The 23587-nt window shown below is 45.0% G+C and overlaps 1 protein-coding gene across 3 annotated transcripts in view; it reads left to right on the top strand.

Moving 5' to 3' along the window:
• Positions 1-23587, top strand: part of SH3KBP1 (SH3 domain containing kinase binding protein 1) — a 340352-nt gene that overhangs the window by 68645 nt on the left and 248120 nt on the right. Inside the window, exon 1 of one of the 3 annotated variants that reach the window (XM_036840454.1) lies at positions 13862-13955. The exons of the other annotated variants lie outside the window; for them this stretch is intronic. Within the exon in view, the coding sequence (XP_036696349.1) occupies positions 13905-13955 (51 nt within the window). The 5' untranslated portion in view covers positions 13862-13904. Of the gene's footprint in view, positions 1-13861; positions 13956-23587 lie in introns of those variants that run through there. 3 annotated transcript variants of the gene reach the window in all.

Raw genomic sequence — 23587 nt, 5'->3', positions numbered from 1 at the left:
AAATTCGAGGTGAAAAAAAAGTTGTCGTCTCCAAAAACAGGAAGCAGAACATTCCAAGTTTATAGCACAAAGTAAATTTGATGCATTGTATAAAATCTTTATTTAAGGAGCCCTTAAGGAATGTATGCCATCTTCCAAAGTTTATTGAAGAACATGAAATGGAATCAATCGTAGTCGTTTAAAATAAAAAGGGTAATTTTTAGAATAAAAGTTTTCATACGTGAACAAATTGCATGATAACTAAACTTCTCCGTTTTAGATTTTCAACTTGTCCATTCGACTTTTATTTGATGATGGCCTTCTTAAAAAAATTATTTATTTATTTTGGCTGCATTGGGTCTTTTTGTTGCTGTGCGTGGGCTTTCTCTAGTTGTGGTGAGCGGGGGCTACTCTTTGTTGTGGTGCGGTGGCTTCTCTTGTTGTGGAACATAGGCTATAGGTGTGCGGGCTTCAGTAGTTCTGGCACGCGGGCTCAGTAGTTGTGGCTCACGGGCTCTAGAGCAAAGGCTCAGTAGTTGTAGCACACAGACTTAGTTGCTCCGCGGCATGTGGGATCTTCCTGGACCAGGGATCGAACCCATGTCCCCTGCATTGGCAGGCGGATTCTTAACCACTGCTCCACCAGAGAAGTCCTGATGATGACCTTTTAAAAATCATATTTTCATTTAAGGTTTCTTTATATATATATAAAACGTCTGTAGCATGGGTAATATTGAAAAGCTGATCTTCCCCCTTCCCCACAATACATTGTGTGCTGGAAGAGAGCCTGTTGTGCCCTTGTCTTTCTACTAAGTCATTTCATTCAGCCTCTTCTGCTGTGATCTGTGAGCCTGGTCAGGTCAGCCACATTCAGCACGTCCTTACTGAGGTCTGTGCCCAGGACTCAGCGGGCTTTGACCTGGAGCAGTTTGTGCCCAGTGATCTAGAAGCCGGATTCTGCATTTATTAGCCCCAAGACCTTGGGGAACCTATTTAATCCCTATGCCCAGGTATCCATTTATTTCCTCCCGTGAAAAATGGGAAGGCCACAACGGTATACCTCTTTGTTAGTGTCCTTGGAAGGATGCATGAGATCACACGTGTAGGGCAACTCAGAGGAGTGTTTAATACTTATTAATCAGTCAACATATATTAGCTATTAATAGACGTATTCAACCACTCTGAGAGACTGGAAAAATACAGAGATGGTGTTTGTCAGTTGGATGCTGTGGGCAGTGGGGCTGAGCTGGAGGTAGGGGTGCAGGTTTTCTTTGTGGTGGGGGAAGTAGAAGCCCTGGAAGATGGAAGGGCGGGGGAGCTGTGCAGGGAGGGCCACAGTCTGCGATGCCCTTCGTCCCAGTCAGCCTGGCAGGGAGCTTCTGAGCCAAGGCTGCCCAACGGAGGAGCAGAATGGGCAGAAACAGGCAGAAGTGGCCAGGCGCTGGCACTCCCCGCCTGTCCCCCAGGGCAGTGATTGGCAGGGGCTGCTGAGGGGAGCGCGACCTCAGCTTGAAAGCAACCTAGGATCTGGGGCAGATGCTGAAGACACGAGGTCTGTCCTGAAGGGACATGTGGGCAGCACACCTCAAGGGCTGCCCAGGAGATGTTTCCTTTCACTTTAGTTTCTTAACTCCCAAGGGGATTTGAAATAATGTGTTTCCCCCTGCCCCCAGGCTCAGGGGTAAATTTCATCGTCTTTCTGCCACTGAGGAACATGAGACAAGAAGTTCTTGAGGGAGGTTCAGGGAGAGTAAAGGTGAAAATGTGAATGTCTCTTTAATATGTGGTCACTGCATACGTTAACACGAAAGCCACACACACGGATGTATTTAGCTACTTGTGGAATGAGGTGCATGACGTTGGCCCCTTTTCGCCCTTCGCTGCCTGTTTTGCTCGTCATGAAGGAAGGAGTGTTTCATTTGTTGTCATCCTCCCTCTGGGACCACCAGGTTTTTCTCAAGAAAACCGACAAAGGGATGATATCCTGTGTCTGGGTGTCCGGGTGGAAAACAAAGAGGGCTGGCCTGCGTTTGTGAGCCGGGAGGTTGTCCGAGCCAAACCACATCCTGCCCCGGCTTTCTTGAGGCAGGTGGTCCCAGATGGAGGCCCAGAGCGAGGAGCCGAGGAGCCGTGGACCTCGCTCCCCCGAGAGACCTGGGACGCCGCTCTGTTCCCAGGTGGTGTGGGAACACTCTGACCTCTGTCTCCTCTTAGGCCCAGCCTTTCTTCGAAGGAGGCAGGACAGCTCATTGGTGGCCGTGCTGAAGCTCTCAGGGCTGTAATTTTCCTGGCTGTAAAACAAGGCCATGGTCAAGAGCTGAGATAACTAGTTTCAGTACAGTGGGGGGCCAGGTTACAATGAAAAAGGACCGGTTTTTGCACATCATGGAAGAAAAGAATGAATTCAGATTGTATTTAAAAGATTTACCATAGATGTGCATTTTAGTCATGACTATAACAAACTATAATTGGCATTGATGTGTTAAAACGTGAGTATGTTCTTAGCAAGGCCGTGCGTGTTTGGACAGCATCTCATTGTCTGCAGCGTGATGCCAGCTGCTGAAGGCTTCGGTTACTCAGGATTTGTTTTCTGACCACATACGATTCATAGTAAAGAAACGGCATCCAAATCAATAGTTTGGCAGATTATGGGCAAAAGATACATTATGAGTGTTTAACACCATAATTATTATCAAGTTAAAACTGCTAGACCTGTAGTCACACTGTAATATTGAGGCCTTCTGGGCACAAATAGAAAAGGAATCAGGTTTATTGCTGTCATTCTGTAACTGCTCACAGCTTGGCTTGTATTCAGTCTTTAACTATTCCTTTCAGTGGCAAAATCGTGAGTGTGTGCACAACTTTTTTCTCTCCGAATCTTGAAACTGGAATAATTGCCAACCTGACTACAAAAAAAGTACATCTGCCATATGAAAGTAGCTTCGGCTATTCTGTGTTAAATGAATAATTATGACATTAGGCTCTGGTGGCACATAATATGAATTTTGAAACACATTTGAACCTGGAGCATGTCAGGTTTGTGTGGTTTCAGCTGTTGAGAAATTGCTTCTTTGTGCTTATTGATATTTTTTTTCAGGGAACACTCTGTTATTTGGTTCAAAATGTCACATGACAGATGATCTCTTTGGTACATATAATCCGTGCAATTATAGTGTGAGCTTCTCCTGTCAGTGGTGGTTAAAAATCCATATACCTTTCTTTTAGCCTCTGATATTTTTTATTCAATTTAACTCATCCTTTTTTTAAAGCTGGAATTTGAATGGGTTCCATTAACAGGTATTTTTTTAAAAAAATTTATCTTTATTTTTGGCTGCGTTGGGTCTTTTTTGCTGCGCGCGGGCTTTTCTCTAGTTGTGGCGAGCGGGGGCTTCTCGTTGCAGAGCACGGGCTCTAGGCACGCAGACTTCAGTAGCTGTGGCACTCGGGCTCAGTAGTTGTGGCTCGCGGGCTCTAGAGCACAGGCTCAGTAGTTGTGGCGCACGGACTTAGTTGCTCCGGGGCCTGTGGGATCTTCCTGGAGCAGGGCTCAAACCCGTGTCCCTTGCATTGGCAGGCAGATTCTTAACCACTGTGACACCAGGGAAGCCCCATTAACAGGTATTTTAAGGTGACCATCAGTCTAGGGTGCTGCCAACTGTCAGCCGAACATCACCCCCAGCCCTCGAGCTGGAGGTGCAGTTTAATTTCGAGCCTGTTGCAATGCAGGGATGTAGCTGATGTGTAAACAGCTCTGGTAATGACATAGCACAGTTGGCAAGCGATGGTTCTCAGGCAGGGGAAAGTGTGTTATTTAGCTGTCTAACTGGTCACCCTGATTCCAGTTCTACCTGGGGTACATCTAACAGAGCCACACATGGTAATTAAAGCTACGGATTCATCATTGGTGGAGTCATCCCATTTAAGGCTCATTACAGGCAAACTTAGGCCTGTCTTCATTCATTATAATAAAAGCCAAACGCATCCACTTTACTAAAAATGATATTTCCTTTTTTTCCTTTTAATTGGCATGTACAAGTGAATACTAAAGCATAAAAATAATTAAAAGTCACCCTCTTTGCTAATGCAACGTACCGTAGGGCCCTTCTTCACCTGTGCCAGGCATTTGCCATTCCCAGACTGCGTGGTCACGCAGGCTCCTCTCAGCCCTGTAACCCATCATGGGGTCTGTTGTGATGGCAGAGATTGGTAGGTTATTCATGTCTACCCACTTTTTCCCCCAGAGTGGCTAGAATGGTCGTAAGTATAGAGAAGAAGTGTGTTAAATATTCATCTAGTTTAATTGAATTTAATATACAATCCTTAAGATTAATCTGAAGTTTTGGAGTCATTAATGGTTCATTTATTTTCATAGCATATAATTTACTTGCTATTATCTAAGGTAGTGAATTATTTAAGTAAAAGGGAAAGTTCTTTGCATGAGATGGATCTTACCAAGCCATTGCCGCTTTCATTTATATGCGATTAACGGTTATATTAAATTAGGAATGCAGGTAAGGGGAGGCGTGGCAGTCCGAGATTTGCGATGTTAGCTTCCCACGTGTTGCCTGATATACTGCGGCCTGGGATCCAGCACTTGCTGAATGACCTATGGTCCACAGGCACATGCATTAGTAACTTCAAATTCCCATGAATATGAATAATAATGGTTGGCTATCAGTTTAAAGGACAGTGAACCAATTAACATGTAATATTGTCATGTACTTTGATTTATAAACATGCACAAATTGTTCTCTTTCAGGACATTAATTTTTCTATTTTAGTTTCTTGTTTTAGTTCTTTAACACTAAATTTTAATGGTATTGGGGTGATTTATATATTTTCATGACAGTTTCTGAAGTGTTGCCAAAAATGATGGTTGTTTTTTAAAATTCAGGTGATTTCTGTATATTGTTGAACAAGAACCAGATGTTGTATACATATCTCAGTCTATTTATACAGTAGTGCTGTTTTCCACCGTGGCCACCCACACCTTGATCTTGAAATGTCACTGAAATATTAAAATAATAGAAGGACACGAGAATATAAACAACATCTACCTACACACCACCTAGTTTTATCAAATGTTACCATTTTCTCATACTTACTTTTGATTCTTTAAAAACCAGTAAAGAGACTTCTGGTTTCAGCTCAGAGATGGAGAGAGCTGCAAAAACGTCCCTCCCACGCTTATAAGAAAAAATCTGGACAGACTAGAAATTAACAGAGAACTGAGTTCGCAGAGCAAACGGCCATTTCAAAATCTGGAGAGAGATGGGGGCACTTTCTGAGACACAAGACTTTTGTTTACTAGAGACAGAAGCCACCAGACACCATAGCAGTAAGGTAGAAAGATGAAGCTAAAGTTTTGACAGATCACCGGAGGCTGAGTGTGGGCTAGCTTGAGTGCGAAGCTCCTGGGGACAGCACTGGGGTAGAAGGGGGTCCCACCCTTTTGCAGGCTTTCCCTCCAGGAACCCCACCTGGCTCTCACAGGGAAGACTGAGGAAAATCCAGAGAAAACTCACGGTGTGGGCTGGGGGTACTGGCTCAGGAGCCATTGAGAAATCCACTCAGACCCTTGTCCCTTAAGGAACAAAAGGCTTATTCTGCAGGGGGAAGGACATGGTCTGAGGGCACTTGTGAAATGCCATTGCAGCTGGGGGAAGGAATTCCACTCAGCCCCCAGCCCCCCACCTCACCTAAAAAAAGTCTTAATCTGCATGGAGAAGGGCGTCAAGGCTGTGGACTAAGAAGCTGGAGGGCACCCCCTGCAGCTGGGGAAAAGGGGTGGCGGAGCTCTGTCCCCGGAAGAGGGGCAGAAGCGCTTGTGAAGGCGAACCCTCACCTCCCAGACACAGGCCCAGGCCCCATGTGCACTCCAAAGACTGAGGCTTAGGATATTCGAGAACCCATCCCCCCCCCCAGCATGCTAACAAGCCTTCAGGAGTAACAACAGTGGATCATAGCAGGGAGAGCTGCTAGGGACAGGCTCTCTCTGGGGAGCAGTACAAAGGGAATCCCCAAAGCCAAGAGGGGGACCAAAAACAAGAAGATCACTAGAGGAATTTGAAGTTTCTGATGTCCATAGGAACAACACACGTCAACATAGCCCAACTGTTGACTAGATTAACATAAATCCCCACACTAAGGGCTCATTGACCTCAGTAGCTACTGCCCTATACAAAATGTCTGGCTTTCAACCAAAAAATTACAAGCATGCCAGAAGGCAAGAAAATGCAGTCTGAAGAGACAAAGCAATCATCAGAACCAGATGCAGATATGACACAGCTGTTGAAACTATCAAACACATGTATTACCTAGCTCTGTCCACTGAGTGCCCTCCATGTGCCAGGTGCCATTTTAGGAACGTGCTTCACAAGGTCTGTGCCCTTAGAGAGCGTACATTCTAACAGAGGAAAGAGAGCCTAACTGCAGACAAGCAAAAAAAAAAAAAAAAACCAAACAAACCATAAACCGTGAAACATGCAACAAAGAAATACAGGAGGGGGAAAGGATAGAGTTGACTGACCGGTGTAGTGTGTTAGCTGTTTCAGCCAGAGTCATCAGAAAAGGCGTCTTGGGGGAGGTGACATTGTAGCTCACACCTGAGTGATGAGGAGGTTCCTGCCATTACTCGGGCCATCTAAGTCTAGAACACCCAGTGCAAAGGCCCTGAGGCATGAACAAGCTTGGATCCCCTCAGCTTTAGAAGGTCACAGCGCTAGGGAGATATTGCTGATGAGCGCGACCCTTGCAGCTGAGTCACTGTCAAGGCTAACCCAGGGAGGAAGTAGTGGGTGGGTTCCCTTCTGCTCACATTCTTCTTCTCTTTTTTAAACACAGACAGTAATTACTCCTCTCCCCTCCCCCCCCCCCCATTTTGGGGGACGGGGAGAGCCTATTGTACCTTTTTTATAACCACTTCAGGACCTGGCACAGAGTGAAAAGGAATGTGAATTTGCTGTTGTGAGTAGAGGCCTTATTATTTATCCAGTAAGGGTGTATTACTTACTCCTCTCCTAATTGTAGGGAATGTGCATTAACTCAGCTAATCCTCACCCCAACCCCACCCCAGGTAGTGATTATTCCTGTATTACAGACAGAAAACTGAAGCCTGCAGAGGCTACCTGACTTGATGGAGATTGCAGCTGTATTATAGGTCAGCCTTGGTATCTGAACACCAGTAGCCCAACTTCGCATGATTGCCTCGTAAGAACTAACTGGAAGGATGGGTATTCTGAAAGTGAGCCTCTGGTGGGGAAAAAAAAAAAAGAAACACTATTGTTTAATTCTTAGGGTAACTCAGTTTACGTTAAAGTGTTGGCTAGTGAAACTGCCCAGGGAAGTGGATTTAATAAATACACTGAATGATCTATCATTTGTTCATTTGTTATGAGTGCTTAAAAACAGATGAAAATGGGTAGCTTAAACAGTTTCAACATCCCAATTCCCTCTGCTGTCTTACTACTACATATATTACTATGTAGTATTAATACTGTGAAGGCAGTTGTCTGGCATTTGCCTACCCAGAACGTTCTGGAAAGCAGCATTTGTGATCTCAGTAAGTGTTATGTCATTGGTACCAGTCTCCTGTTTTGTAGAATGCATTTTTCACCTGCTCAAATGCTTTTCATAATTTTTTCTATAATAATGCTTATCCACTGAGAATAAATAAGTCATAATATAAATAAACCATATTAAGTACACGATTTGAGGGGGAGAACTTTACATATTCATTGATTGATTTCTTTCTTTCTTTTTTTTTTTTTGCCATTAGAGGAAAGAAAAAAAACTTTCCCGCAAGCACCTCTCTTGTTACAACCAGAAGGTTACTCATGTTGGGTAATGAAACATTCGTTGAAGGAAATGCAATCTGGGTGGAGTGTTCTCTAAGCAGTAGTAATAATTGAGCACCTCCTGTGTACATAGTTCTCTTATCTGTACCATTTATGGTACTACATACTGGGAGGGAAAAACAGCAAACTCTTATACAACATTTCTTTTTTTTTAACATCTTTATTGGAGTATAATTGCTTTACAATGGTGTGTTAGTTTCTGCTTTATAACAAAGTGAATCAGTTATACATATACATATGTCCCCATATCTCTTCCCTCTTGCATCTCCCTCCCTCCCACCCTCCCTATCCCACCCCTCTAGGTGGTCACAAAGCACCCAGCTGATCTCCCTGTGCTATGCAGCTGCTTCCCACTAGCTATCTATTTTACATTTGGTAGTGTATATATGTCCATGCCACTCTCTCACTTCCTCCCAGCTTACCCTTCCCCCTCCCCGTGTCCTCAAGTCCATTCTCTACGTCTGCATCTTTATTCGTTTCCTGTTCGTCTCTGTTTGTTTGTTCTTTAATTCTTCTAGGTCTTTGTTAAATATTTCTTACATCGTCTCAATCTTTGCCTGCATTCTTTTTCTGAGGTCCTGGATCATCTTCACTATCATTATTCTTTTTTTTTTAACATCTTTATTGAAGTATAATTACTTTACAATGGTGTGTTAGTTTCTGCTTTATAACAAAGTGAATCAGTTATACATATACATATGTTCCCATATCTCTTCCCTCTTGCATCTCCCTCCCTCCCACCCTCCCTATCCCACCCCTCTAGGTGGTCACAAAGCACTGAGCTGATCTCCCTGTGCTATGCGGCTGCTTCCCACTAGCTATCTATTTTACATTTGGTAGTGTATATATGTCCATGCCACTCTCTCGCTTCGTCCCGGCTTACCCTTCCCCCTCCCCGTGTCCTCAAGTCCATTCTCTAGTAGGTCTGCTCTTATACAGCATTTCCCATGGACCAGAGAGGTTAAGTAACTTGCCCAGGGGAGAACAAATAGTCAATGCCAGAGCTGAATTTGAACCTGTTGGTGGTTTGACTCGAGTCCATGCTCTCTCACTCCTGACTGTACTATGGTACAGGGGTACAGGATTGTCTGGGTGGCCTTGGCTACATTAAAACAACAACAACAACAATGTGGAGCTTAATTAGCATGAGGGGTACCTGGTACCATAATCTGTCAGGTTCTAAGAACCTGCTAGAAATCTTTGCTGAGCTGGGTGTTAGGCTGCTGAGAGATTTTTTTTTTTTAATACGCAGCTACATTCACTTGGAACCACGACTTCCTGTGAATGCCTTATGATGTTATTTGAACAAGAGAAATAAGCATATGAATTTTTTAAAAGTTTCTTGAAGTATATTGATTTTTAAGAATGGATGCAATTAATAGTTCTCATGAGTCCTAAGAATTATTCACCTTGGCATGCTTTGGGTCCACGCAGAGCTCTTTAATACTCAAAGACTTTGCAGGTCCTGCTGCTGTGCCCGTGTAGGAATCGAATGTGGCTGGTAGCTTTAAACATGCGCAGTAATGTAAGTGTTGACGCTGCCAGCACAAATGGAAAAATGTATTGCTTTTATTGAAAAAACAGGCTGTGTCTAGCCTTTTGACTCCCTTTACATTTAATCTAATAGTTTCTGGGAGGGTGGGAGGGAGGGAGCCGGATTTGGCCCTTTTGCCATTCATCAGTAAGATCCTGACAAACCGTGGGATGTGAATTCTGATGGTGACCTCCCACTGCTGCTTCTCTCACTTGTGAAGGGGAAACAAACAAAACACAGCCTAGGAGATTGTGAAGCCAGGTGATGGTGTAGCCCAAGCTTCTCAAACTCTATCGTGCCTTCCAGCTTTCCGGATCCATCCTTTCCCATCTTGTTAAAATGCAGATTCGGATTCAGGGGGTCTAGGCTGGGTGAATGGGGGAAGGCCGAGATTGATGCTTCTTTTAGTAGCAAGGGTGTAACTGACCCTTTTCACCCAGCCCTCTATTTTGGGGCTGTCTTGATCCCCTGAATCACCTGGGGGAGTCTGAACACCATGGATTCCCAGGCCACACACCAAACTGATTGGATTAGAGTCACAGGGGCTGAGGCTAGGCAGGTATTTAGGGAGAAAAAAAGCTACTGAAGTGATTTGGTAATAAATCTGTCACCTTTGTTTTTCTTTTGGGGGGGGAGAAGGGGGATAATGACAGCTTTGAAAACTTCACTGTTGGAATCAGATTGAGATGTTTAAAGACAAACTATCTGACATCCCAAGGGCTTCTTGTTTGATCTAAACTCCCTGAGAAAGCCCGCCCGCCCACCCCCGCCAAGGGAATTGACCAGTTCTTTAAGATTGTGCCCAGACTGGCTTAAATCAGGGAGCATAGAGAAAAAGGAGAGTACTTAATGGTTGGTTTGCTGAGCTGCTTAGCATTAGATAATGTCTGTGAAGGCTCCCGGAGTGTGTCCAGGGAAGCTGGGGCCCAAATATGGGAAAGAGGAGTCATGATTATGAGGTAGGAGTTGAAATTACCATTGCGAATATTTGAAGTGTTGTTTCAGCTCTTTCCTTGCTCTCCTGTGTTGGAGTTTCATTTCTGGTGGTGTTCCGAGAGCGAGAGCCGGGACAAGCAGGAGGGCTGGGCCATATCTTTGTTGTGATGAAGCACCAACTCCACGGTGGGTTTCTGCAGGTTGTTCCTTTCACAGAGTGACTTTTTCTTTTTTGTGAACACCGAGACTCTCCAGGAACTGGCCTTTTAACATTTCTTAAATTTTGCTATTAATCTTTCCCCCTGAGATCTGCAGGAAGATCAGACACCAGGTGGAGACGATCTTGCCAACATTCCTGCATCTATTGGGTCCCTTTTAAAATGTGTAGTCTTGCTTTAAAACCAAGTGTTTCCCATTCTTGTTGCGTTTGTGACTTTCGGTACCCCAGTTCCTTACCTTGTCTAAGGGCTAAAAAAAAATAAGGGACATTCCATAATCAGAAAAAAAAGTCGGACATTCCTGCTCTTCCTTTTCTTGAAAGCTTGTACACAGTGAGAGAGATGTTGTGCACTGTCACCATTACCTTCTGCATCAGGGAGCGTTTGAGCCGAGAAGCAGAAGTGCTCAGCATGGTCGGAGACAGGGATTTCTTACAGGGTGGCATGTACATGTTGTGGGCCCCTGTGTCCCTTTCTGAGCCTGAAGTCGCTCTAGGAAAGTGGGTGTGGGTGGGAGCCAGGACACTCAGGACCTACCTCTGGCTGTCCCACCCCCAACGTCAATGACACAAGGGACCTATAGGAGAAGCTGGTGTCCTTCCCCAAAGAGAAAGCTCAGACCAGTTCAGTGGGTGTCCATCAAGTGTCTGTCATGTCTGGAGTGCTGTTCTAGGCCCTGGAGTCTAGCCTGGTGGGAGAGATAGACCCAGAAACATACTTTTTCACCCATTGTGACAAGCAGTCAGTCTGCTCAGGGAACCCAAAGGGAGGGGACCTAAGAGCCGGGGTACGATAGGAAGGACTAGATCGGGTGAAGAGGATAGCTAGAGCGAGTGAGGAAGCAGGTGCCTTGTGAGCAGAGGCAGAGGGGAAACAATTTGATGAGTTTCTGGAAGTGAGCCTCGCCAGCGAGTAAAATGGGAAGTGGGGAAAGTGAGGTCGGGAGGTGACAGGGACCTTGCGTCCCTTTGTAAGGAACTTGGAGTCTACGGGGAATCAGGAAGCACTGAAGGAAGGATTTTAAGCAGGGGCGTGCTGCCATCAGGTGTGGATGGAGGAAAGGTCTCTTCAACCTGTGACTTCTCCTGAATGAGCATCTGCTCCCATGTAGCTTTTTTTTTAAAATAAATTTATTTATTTATTACATTTATTTTTGGCTGCGTTGGGTCTTCGTTGCTGCGCGCAGGCTTTCTCTAGTTGCGGCGAGCGGGGGCTACTCTTCGTTGCGGTGCGCGGGCCTCTCATTGCGGTGTCTTCTCTTGTTGCGGAGCACGGGCTCGAGGCGCGCGGGCTTCAGTAGTTGTGGCACGTGGGCTTCAGTAGTTGTGGCTCGTGGGCTCTAGAGTGCAGGCTCAGTAGTTGTGGTGCACAGGCTTAGTTGCTCCGCGGCATGTGGGATCTTCCCCCCGTGCCCCCTGCATTGGCAGGCAGATTCTTAACCACTGTGCCACCAGGGAAGCCCCCCTTTTTTTTTTAAACAGCTCTATTGAGATCTAATTTATATACTGTAAAATTTACCCATTAGAAGTGTCCCATTCAGTGGTTTTTAGTATATTTACAGAGTTGTGTAACCATCACCACAATCTAATTTTTGAACTTGTCCATCACCCCCAAAGGAAACCTTGTGCCCATTTGCAGTCACTCCCATTTCCACACCCAGCCCTAGGCAACCACTCATGTTTGTAATTTCTCCCTTTTCTTTAACATTAAGCGGAATGTTTTCTGTGAGTGTTTTATTAACTTTAGAGGAGTCTCTTTTGCCACATTACAAACTCTTGCTCTTGGCTCCCCAGACCGTTCCTGTCAGCAGTGCTTTAGATCACATGTAACAGAAACCTCTCTGGGACTGGATTAAACATGGATATTTGTTATCTCAGTAATCGGGAGGCTACAGGTAGGGTGGACCCTGAGGGCAGTGTGATCAGCTGCTTAATGTGACATCATAGACCTGTGTTCTTGCTGTCTCTCCGCCATGGTATCAGTCTGGCAGTAGTTTCACCCAAGGGCTGGTTTCTCTGTGGTTGTCAGGCAGTTGTAGGATGGCATCCTTTGGCAGCGGGGCCCTCTGCTTCCTTGTTCATAGCTGGTATGTAGGAGGAGCCCTTTCCTGCAGTCTGATTGGGTGAGCTTAGTTCCTGTTGCCCACCCTGAACCAATAATTGGCTTACAATTAATTAGGCTGCCACTCTGGAGCTGGGAATGGGCTCTATGGGGGATAGGTGGGCACCTGTGACCAAGAGTGGACTCTGCTGGGTAGGCTTGTGAGTAATGGTACCTGAGCATTTTTGAAGCTGACCCTAGCCTTACGTCTCTGTGAAAAGTGTCATCAATTCAGATCTCACCAGTTCAGGAGTTCATCACCGTCTGGTCAGGGAGTGCTCTGAAGTTTACCTTTGGATGATGTAATAGTGTGGGCAGTAGTGGGAATGGTGGTAACATTAACTTATGTGGGATATTAACGATTTAAGTCTCTTTAGAAAAACCTGTTTGCTTTAGGATAGAAATGTTTAAATGTCATTAGTAGTAAATAATAGAACATCATTCTTATCTAGTTATTAAGTTAGCCCCTTGGAATCTCTCCTGGAGGAAAAAAAATAAAATCCTGTCCTGAATATGTCAGTTTTCGAGTTACTATATGAACTTGGAATTAACAAAAATTGACTTTCTTTCAAGTATAATTCACACTTCACTAAGCCAAATAGACATTCTGCCAGTTATCTGGACTTTATTAAACTTTGCTTTATATGTAGTAGAAAAATCAAGGTAGGCCTCTGCTTTGCACAGTCATTTATTTGATTATGAGCTGTATTTTCAAGTCTGTTTTGGAGTGAGGTTTGTCCTCATGTAAGTACTGAGCGTTTGCTGGTGCAGCTCTTAATGGTGAGAACGGATGTTGAAGAAAGCAAACACCATATGCCCTTTGTTTCCCGTGCATGTCCCCTCCTGGAGGCTGGGTGGAGTGTTTCAGCTGTCTCGAATAATCTCCATTTTGCTGTGACTGCAGACTTTGTGGTTCTCCAGCTCTCCTCTCTGATGTTAGTTACAACTTCTTCCTAATTAGGTGGCTCTTTTTCCTCGTTCTCCCCGGGGTCATAAAGGTTCCACACTCTCAAGTGCCAGAGACTGGATTCATTTTGAAAAAAAATGCATTTCACTCGATTTGTGACAGAAATAAGCGCAGAGAGAGGAAAAAAAAAAACCCACCCAGTGTGAATGTGTAGCGGGAGGGGCGGGTGGGCTGGGTACGGGACAGGATGCTTAGAATAATTCTGCTGCCAAGTGAATCACAGAGACTTGCAGTTCTCGGCGAGCAGGGAACACACACTCCTGCCCAGAGTTCAGACACAGGCAGCCCGCTCTCACCATTTCATACTCTGCGGTATGGAGCTTTCCGCAGCCAAAGCCCCGAGTGCTGCCGATGCATCTGAGATTGTAAGTAGGCCATACATCTGTTTCGATTGTTATTATGTCTGCCTCTTTTGTAGCCTGTTGCCCGACTGCTTCGTAGGCCGGGAGGGAGGCACGATGGGGAATTTGGTCCTGGCTCAGTCCTTCCGAGATGGTGAGCAACACCGTGTTCCATTTGGACCCGGGTGTTTCAGTTTTCTTGTTTGCGGAGGAAGGGAATTTCTTTCCCCAAGCCCTCCTCAGTGACAGAAGTGGCTTTTGGCTGAGCCCCTTTGGTAGCGGCACCTATAAAGATTTGGAACAGGCCTGTCATCTGGCGGGATGGCTCTTTCCTTCTCCTGACCGCTATCAATGAGTTTTTTCCAGGGGACACGGCACACGAGACAACCCCAGTCAGCCAAGCCCACCCCCAAGTCCCCACGCCTGCAGGTGGCCCTTTCACGGGTGAAGTGTCCCTGTGAAGGGTTGGGAGCAGGTAACATTTCTGAGGCAGCTGACAGAGTTGGGAGGCTGGGATGAAGCCAGGTGTGGAATCTAGCTTTCCTGTGGTGGGAAGGAGTAAGGGGGCAGGAGAGGAGAATGACAGGGAGGCAGGACAGAAAGTTAGATCGGGGTCTTTTCATACCACTGGCCTGTTGCTCGATGCCAGCCCAGGTGGTAGGCAAGGCTCATATCCTCACTCAGCTAACTGTAGCCTGGGGCCAGTAACAAAAATCTCTCCTGGTCTTACTTTTCTCATTTGAAAATTGTGATCACTGCACTTCATGGGATTGCTGTATTATTTGGAATGATGAGCGTGAAAGCACCTGGCACTTGGTCAGCACTCCCTAAGCGATGTATTTTGCCCTCCTTTACCCCTTCTCCTTCCTCAGTGAGATATTAGACCATCAGTGCAAGCAGTGTGCTGGGCTCTGAAATGCCACCCATGTTGCTGTCCCCAGCTTGTTTGGGGGCAGCCTTTGTGGATGTCGAGTTCTCTTGGTTGGTGTCATAGGTTTATCTTGAGGTCGGCCAGTTGGCCTGGTTGCCCTTTTATTCATGGGTACATGACTCCCCAGAACAAGGAGGTGTCGGGGAGAAGGTGTGAGTGGGTCACGCTCATGTCTCACAGATCTATTTGCCTTAGAGATCATGGGGACTGGGGACGCTGTGCTGTGAGTCCTAGAAGGAGAGTGATCATTCAGAAGAGCCATTTCTGGTTCAGCTTTGAATTTCCACGTTATCAATACCTATGTTCAGCCAGCGCAAGGGAGAAGAAAAAGAAAAGATAAACCTTGAAGAACGCTGCTCAGCAATTTATCTGATTTCTGATTCCGAAGTAGGTGTAGAGCTACTTTGTGATGACTTTACGTCCAGTTGTTTCAGTCATCCTGTTCATGGATTCAGGCAACCTCCATGCACATGGGTCAATTCCCAGCTGCCTTCCCACCATTATGTGTGTTTGCTTGTTTAGGGGGATTTTCTAGAGCCTGTCTTGTTAATTAGTTTCACCGTGTGCTTTATATTTGCTGACTGTGAGTTAATTGCTAATAATAGTGTTCCCTTGTCAGTTACAAGTTCTCCCACCCCTTTGCCCCCATTGAATTCCATGTATTTCATCTCATATTTAGGCTAAAACAGTTTGTCTCTAACTGGCAAGACTCCTTAATAACTGTACCCATGAGCTCTAACACAGTGATAATTTTTATCGTTGATTTTGGAGACATTGTATCATCTGTACACTTTGTGTGCAATGATTTAAGAGTGCCTTTTTTTCCTTAATCAACATCAAAGTCATGTATCACAATGTACCAACCTTCAGTAGCTCTCTGTTGCTCTTCATTGGAATCCACCTTCTTGCCCACCGCCGGCTGTGCCTTGTATGATCTGGCCCGTGCCTATCTTTCCAGCCTCGTCGTGGTCACCCTCCCACTTGGCCACTTCCTTCTACCATACCACCGCCCTGGCCACCCCGGCACCTGCTGAGCCCCTTCCTGCTGCTGGGCCCAGGCACTTGAGGTGCTCTCTCCTGGGAGCACCCTTTCTTTGGCTCTTGCTTGGCTGGCTCTTGCTCTGCTTTCAGGTGTTACTCAGAGAAGCCCTCCTGAGCCATCTTATCTAAAGGGACTTCCTCCATCTTAAGTTTCCTTCTCCCTTCCCGTCACATCACCACATCTATTTCTTGCAGGGCGCTTACATCACAGCCTGTAAATCCCTTGTTGCCTCATTGATTTACTTGGCACTTGCTGTCTCCTTCACTGGAATTTCAGCCCTGGTGCGGGCAGAGGCCTTCTCTGTCTTATTCCACTGTATCCCCGGCGCCTAACTCAGTTCTAGACACATAGTAGATGCTCAACAAATATTTGTTGAATGAATAGAGGCTTTGGATGACTGATACAGTGGATGCCTTTTAAGTAGTGTGCGACTGCAAGCTGATAAAGTTAGTTCCCTCTTTTCTGTGCCAGACCCTCCCCACCCCATGTGCCTCCGTCACTGCTCTGGCACTTTGGGAGCACTCCAGACCCCAGGGCCCCGTTTCCCTCTCCTGGCAAGCCCATGGCTGGTATCAGGAGTCACCCTCTGTTTTAAGCATCACTTTTTTTCTCAAAATGAAAACCACCCGTCTTCAAAGTGATTTGCTTAAAACAAATGCGTATTTCTTTACCAAGGCCTTCCTCCCCTTCTGCCTTTCCCCACCTCCTGCCAAGAATAATGGGAAAACACTCTTATCTTGGAAAGTGATTTTTCCCTCTGGTCAGAATCCAAAGCTGGATGATTTATCAGCCAGTGTGCTGGGCAATAGCTTCCCCACCCTGTGGCTCTCAAACGGTGATGATTTGTTCTCCTGAGAGGCTTGAAGGGATCCTGTGATGGGGGCTTGGCGTTGACAGTGCCCATCTTTGTATATTTCCTTTAAACGTCCTTCCGGAACCTAGCCCAGGGCACCATGTAAATGGCGGCAGGGGTGGGGATGGTGTCTAAGTGCTTTCTGGTGGACTGTTTGCCAGCTCATTGATTCCTTAACACCAACTCCGGGAAGTAAATAGTATTACCTCCATTTTAGAGGTGGTGAGATAGAGGCTCACAGAGGTTAGGTAGGTCATAACCAGCCAGAATCAGAACCCAGGTCTCTCTGGCTTCCAAATCCACGTATTATTTGTTGGTGTACTCAGTGTTCCTTAGGCTTTTTTTTTTTTTCCTCACTGCGCGGCTTGCGGGATCTTAGTTACCCAGCCAGGGATTGAACCCGGGCCCTCGGCAATGAAAGCGTGGAGTCCTAACCACTGGACCACCAGGGAATTCCCTCTTAGGCTTTTTTTTTAATATAAATTTATTTATTTATTTTTGGCTACATTGGGTCTTCGTTGCTGTGCCGTGGGCTTTTCTCTAGTTGCGGCGAGCGGGGGCTACTCTTCGTTGCAGAGCACGGGCTCTAGGTGCCTGGGCTTCAGCAGTTGTGACTCGTGGGCTCTAGAGCACAGGCTCAGTAGTTGTGGCGCACGGGCTTAGTTGCTCCGCGGCATGTGGGATCTTCCCAGATCAGGGCTGAAACCCGTGTCTCCTGCGTTGGCAGGCGGATTCTTAACTACTGCACCACCAGGGAAGCCCCAAGGCTTTTTTTTTTTTTGACTATGTCTTACAGTTAAAAAACAGTCTGGCAACTTAGCATACATGTGCACATACAGTACACATGTGCATATATGTACGCATACATGTAGCTGCAAAACACTTCCTGAAGCAGTAGTTGCCTTCACTGTGTGTGATGCACTCTTTCATTCTCTGTTCTTTTCAAAGAATGCTGGTCAGCATATAGCAGGATTCCCTTCTTTTTAAAGGCTGAATAATATTTCATTGTATATATATGCCATGGTTTCTTTATCCATTCATCCATCAATGGATGGATGTTGTTTCCATACCTTGGTTGCCAGGGGCTGGGAGGAGAGGGAAATGGGGAGTTGCCGTTCAGTGGGTATAAAGTTCCAGTTATGCAAGATGAATGTGCTGTAAAGTTCTGCTGTGCAGCAATACTGTGTTGTGCACTTAAGTTTTAAGAAGGTAGGCTCAAGTGAAGTGTTCTTACCCCCCCTCACACACACACAAAATGCTGGTGAGGACCTTCTAAAATTTTTTTTTTGAACTCAACTGTTTTTATTTCACTCCTTTTTTAAAAAATTTTTTTTGAGTATAGTTGCTTTACAATACTGTGTTAGTTTCTACTATACAGCAAAGTGAATCAGCTATACGTATACATATATCCCCTCTTTTTTGGACTTCCTTCTCATTTAGGTCACCACAGAGCACTGAGTAGAGTTCCCTGTGCTATACAGCAGGTTCTCATTAGTTATCTATTTTATACATAGAGTCAATAGTGTATAGATGTCAATCCCAATCTCCCAATTCATCCCAACCCCTCTTTCCCCCTTGGTATCCATACGTTTGTTCTCTACATAATACAAGCCACAGGCTGGGAGAAAATATTTTCAAAAACACATTGATAAAGGACTCGTGTCTAAAATATTAAAAAGAACACTTAAAACTTAGAAATAAGAATACATATATCCCAATTAAAAATAATATCTGAACAACACTTCACCTCTGCTTATGAGGTTACAGAGCAACCATAATTTTCATTCATTGCTTATGGGAGTGCAAAATGGTACAGCCACTTTGGAAGACAGTTCGGCAGTTTCCTAAAAAGTTAACATACTCTTATAAAGCTAAATATATATGACTTAGTACTTATGCACCTAGATATTTCCCCAACTGATTTGAAAACTTAGGTTGACGCAAAAACATGTACATGAATGTATAGTAACTTTATTCATAATAGCCAGAAACTGGAAAAAACCAAGATGCCCCTCAGTAGGTGACTAGATGAACAAACTATAGTACATTCATTGGAATATTATTTAGCTATAAAAAGAAATTAGCTACTGAGCTATGGAAAGGTCTGGATGTATCTTTCATACATATTGCTAAGTGGAAAACGCCAGTATGAAAAGGCACAATAATGTATGACCCCACATTATAGGAAATTCTGGAAAAGGCAAAACTGTAGAGGCAGTGAAAAGATCAGTGGTTGCTAGGGGTTTAGGGAATAGAAGGAGAGTTGACTAGCTGAAACACAGGTAATTTTTAGGGTGGTCAAAATATTCTGTATAATACTTCGATGCTAGATACATGACATGCATTTGTGAAAGCCCAGAGTAGTTTGCAGAACAAAGAGTAAATATTAATGTATGCAAACTTTAAAAATCATTTAAGTAGTTGAGTGATCCTAGGAAGGAATGCATACTGTGACAAGCTAGTCTAGTTGTTTTTTTTTTTTTTTGGCTGCGTTGGATCTTTGTTGCTGTGTGCGGGCTTTCTCTAGTTGTGGCGAGCGGGGGCTACTCTTCGTTGCGGTGCGCGGGCTTCTCATTGCGGTGGCTTCTCTTGTCGGGGAGCGCGGGCTTTAGTAGTTGTGGCTCACAGGCTCTAGAGCGCAGGCTCAGTAGTTGTGGCGCACGGGCTTAGTTGCTCCGCGGCATGTGGGATCTTCCTGGACCAGGGCTCGAACCCGTGTCCCCTGCATTGACAGGCGGATTCTTAACCACTGTGCCACCAGGGAAGCCCTAGTTGTTTTATAATTGCATAAAACAATCTTAGTGAAGGGGATGGGGGTAAAGCGTGGCCCTAAATGACTTTGGAAATGAGTAGAATCTGTAAGAGTAAAGGCAAAAGAAACTGCACATAAGTGCTGTACTTTAGTTGATGAAGCTGTTTCCCCTGGGGGTACAGGTTAGAAATTCTGATACTGTTATACATCTGTACTGGAATTTAACAATTAAGTAAATGAATGGTAGATGGGAGAGCCAAGTTTCTCACTGACTGGACGGGAGGTTATAGAAGTGAATAGGCTAGAATGATTCTTGGGGTAATGGTTTATAGTTGAAGACATTAATTTGAACTCATGTTTAGCTGAAAATAGATTCAGATGATTTCATATATTAAGTATTTATAGATATATGTATATATACAGGTTAGTACACACATGTACTAACATGCTTCATGTTCTAGCAGCTGACAGGACCTAGAAGAAGTGAATCTCCAGTAGCAAAAGCACACCTAGCAGTCAGATTTAGGTTTCTAAAAACATTCTCTAGCAAAGTAACCAAGGCTCCTTGGAAAAATGATTCCAGGACTGAAGCAGGAAATATACAAGATGAGACAGAGCATCTTGTAGTGCCAGAAAGTGATTTTTAAAAAGTCTACATTGAGGGAGGTATGTCAAAGGGACAAATTAGCCAACTGAAGAGGTCCCAGTGGCCAAAGCTGAAATACTTTGAATAACAAAGTAAATTAGTATTGGATTAAAACCTAAAGTATAAAGTAAATTTCCATGAGTCCATATTGATGGAAAGAAGATTGAATAAGTAAATAAATGGGGCAAATAAACAAATACCCCTTGCCAAAGAATTCCAAATAATTTATGTAGATACTTTGACCTCAAGGAGAGAGAGCCTAAATCCCCATTCCTCAAGTCTAGGTTATGCATAATGACTTCCTTTTAAATTATGGAAGAAAGGAAACAAGAATAACTTCATAGTGGAGAAATCTGACAACCACTATCTCAGTCAGGTGATGGAAGTCAATATCAATGTCATGTTGATAATATGTACCCTTGACATGATGTGTTGACTATGGCGCTTTACCTCTGCAGTCTTCTGCCCAAAATACATAACTCAATCTAACCACTGGGAAAACATCAGACAAATCCCAAAAGAGGAAGTGACACAGAATACATAACCATTACCCCTTAAAACTTTCAGGGTCATCAAAAACAAGGAAAGTCTGAAAAACGATCACAGACAGAAGTATCCTGAAGAGATATGACACTAAATATAATGTGGACCTTCTAAATTGATTGCATGGCCCAGTAATTGACGGCAACCGGAACTCTTTTGGAAACAGCTTGACAAACACTAGTGTAGGTGATATGTAATATATGCTTACTTTACATAGAGCTTTACACGATGTAAGCTACTTTCTAAAATGTCTGTGGAAGTATAACATACATATATAAAATACACATGAGAGTAAGCTTGTTGAAGTTTTGCAAACTGAACATATCTGTGTAACCATGAAATCAAAACACACACCACTGATTTAAGCTTCTTTGAATCAAGACAGGCAGGCATGGAGTACAACAGAAACAGATATGCCCACGATTTGTTCTGAATTATGCACATCCAGCTTACTTGATAGAATTTCTCTTTTTAAATTATTTATTTATTTATTTATTTTTGGCTGTGTTGGGTCTTCGTTTCTGTGCGTGGGCTTTCTCTAGTTGTGGCAAATGGGGGCCACTCTTCATCGCGGTGCGCGGGCCTCTCACTATCGAGTCCTCTCTTGCTGCGGAGCACAGGCTCCAGACGCACAGGCTCAGTAGCTGTGGCTCACGGGCGCAGTTGCTCCGCGGCATGTGGGATCTTCCCAGACCAGGGCTTGAACCCGTGTCCCCCGCATCGGCAGGCGGACCCTCAACCACTGCGCCACCAGGGAAGCCCAGAATTTCTCTTTTTAGATCGATATTTTGTGTTTCCAGTGATGGGGCCTGACTGGTATTTTAGATCTAACAACCACCCAAGGAATGGAACAAGGCTTCTGTAAGGGCTGTCAGAAATGGGCAGAAAAGGAGGCTGGCTGAGCATGGGCCTGGCAAAATATGAACAACGAGGAGGAGGGGGAAAGGGCCAGGCCCCGAAGTTGGATATGGAAACATTCAGGTGTGAGGATTTATGGTGATAGTAATTGAGACCAATTTTACTGAAATTTGGGGGAGGGGTGTGAATGGGAAGGAGGGAAGGGAACTTGTAATTAGAGTCCCAGGCCCCTAGAAGCCAATGAACTTTTGTGTGAAATAAGGAACGTCTACCTCTCATGGGGGGTATTAACTTTTAGAGAAAATTGTTTTAGCACACTGAAGCAAACTGCTTATTTCTTGGCGAAAGACATAAATGCATCTCAATACAAACACAAGCTAGAGTAACTCAGCTTTCGTAATATGTGTGTTCTGCAAGGCTGTCTAGGTGGACAAACTGTACACAGTTCGTTGTAATGGGATGTCCGCAGAAATGAAAGAGAGCATTTACTGGGCTTTTAAACATTACATGCTGTTACAAAATTTGAGTAATCAATGCCCTTGGTGAAATGAAATGATAGTGAATTTTGTCAAACTGCAGAAGCGTCCTTGAATCAGGGACTTTGGGATAATAATAAAATCCTTTAGTCATTGTGGACTAGATAAGCTCTTGACCTGTGGTGCTCACTGTGGGTTGGTGCTTAATTCTGCATGTGTCATGACTGTGTTTGTGCAAGAAAAGTCCTGGGACTGTAACACACACACACTGTGGCCCAAGAGGAGGCACCCTGCTGGGGATAGGGAGTGGCTGTATTGGGACTTCCCTGGTGGTGCAGTGGTTAAGAATCCGCCTGCCAATGCAGGGGACACGGGTTCGAGCCCTGGTCCTGGAAGATCCCACATGCCGCGGAGCAGCTAAGCCCGTGCGCCACAACTACTGAGCCTGTGCTCTAGAGCCCGCGAGCCACAACTACTGAAGCCCGCGTGCCTAGAGCCCGTGCTCCGCAACAAGAGAAGCCACCGCAATGAGAAGTCTGCACACCGCAATGAAGAGTAGCCCCCGCTCGCCGCAACTAGAGGAAGCCTGCGCACAGCAACGGAGACCCAATGCAGCCAAAAATAAACAAATAAATAAATTTATTAAAAAAAAAAAAGAATGACTTACTGTTCCTTTCTTGGAGCGGAGCGTCATGCCAGGGCACTTAGTACTTGCTGGATGAATGGAGGGAGAAAGGAAAAAAACCATAGCTAGCATTTACTAGTATGTACTATGTACTTTGCCTCTTTTATCTGATCTAGTCATCAGAACAAGCCTTTGAGGTGGGCACTGTGAATATCCTTACCTTTAGAGTGAGCTCATGTCCCTGTTTGCCAGGGGACTGTCCTGGTGTCTGCCTGTTGTCCTAGCATTGACATCGATAGCGTCCTTTTCATTCCAAAATGTCCTGGTTCAGATGATAAATTCTTTTTTAAAAAATTTATTTACTTTATTTATATACATTATTTTTGGCTGCGTTGGGTGTTTGTTGCTGCACGCGGGCTTTCTCTAGTTCCAGCGAGCAGGGGCTACTCTTCGTTGTGGTGCGCGGGATTCTCATTGCGGTGGCTTCTCTTGTTGCGGAGCACGGGCTCTAGGCGCGCGGGCTTCAGTAGTTGTGGCACTCGGGCTCAGTAGTTGTGGCTCGCGGGCTCTAGAGCGCAGGCTCAGTAGTTGTGGCACATGGGCTTAGTTGCTCCGCAGCATGTGGGATCTTCCCGGACCAGGGCTCGAACCTGTGTCCCCTGCGTTGGCAGGCGGATTCTTCACCACTGCGCCACCAGGGAAGTCCTGATAAATTCTTTCACTCTGAAACTTCAGATCTTGTCATTTGACCACTAAGTTCTGCTGCTTCACAATTTAGGTCAAGGAACATGTAGTATAAAAACAGCGTTCTTGATGTTTTCCAGTCCCAGTCTTTAGTGAAAATCACCGCCGTGATGTGTGACTAAGGGCAGTAGGAGTGTGCTAGGCGAAGACCCATTGAAATCCTCCGTGTGAGCTCATTGGTGAATC

The sequence above is a fragment of the Balaenoptera musculus genome, chromosome X (genome assembly GCF_009873245.2).
Source record: "Balaenoptera musculus isolate JJ_BM4_2016_0621 chromosome X, mBalMus1.pri.v3, whole genome shotgun sequence".
NCBI classification, from domain to species: Eukaryota; Metazoa; Chordata; class Mammalia; order Artiodactyla; family Balaenopteridae; genus Balaenoptera; species Balaenoptera musculus.
Note: the sequence above shows the minus strand (reverse complement) of the source record. Positions and strands in the feature narration are given on the sequence as shown.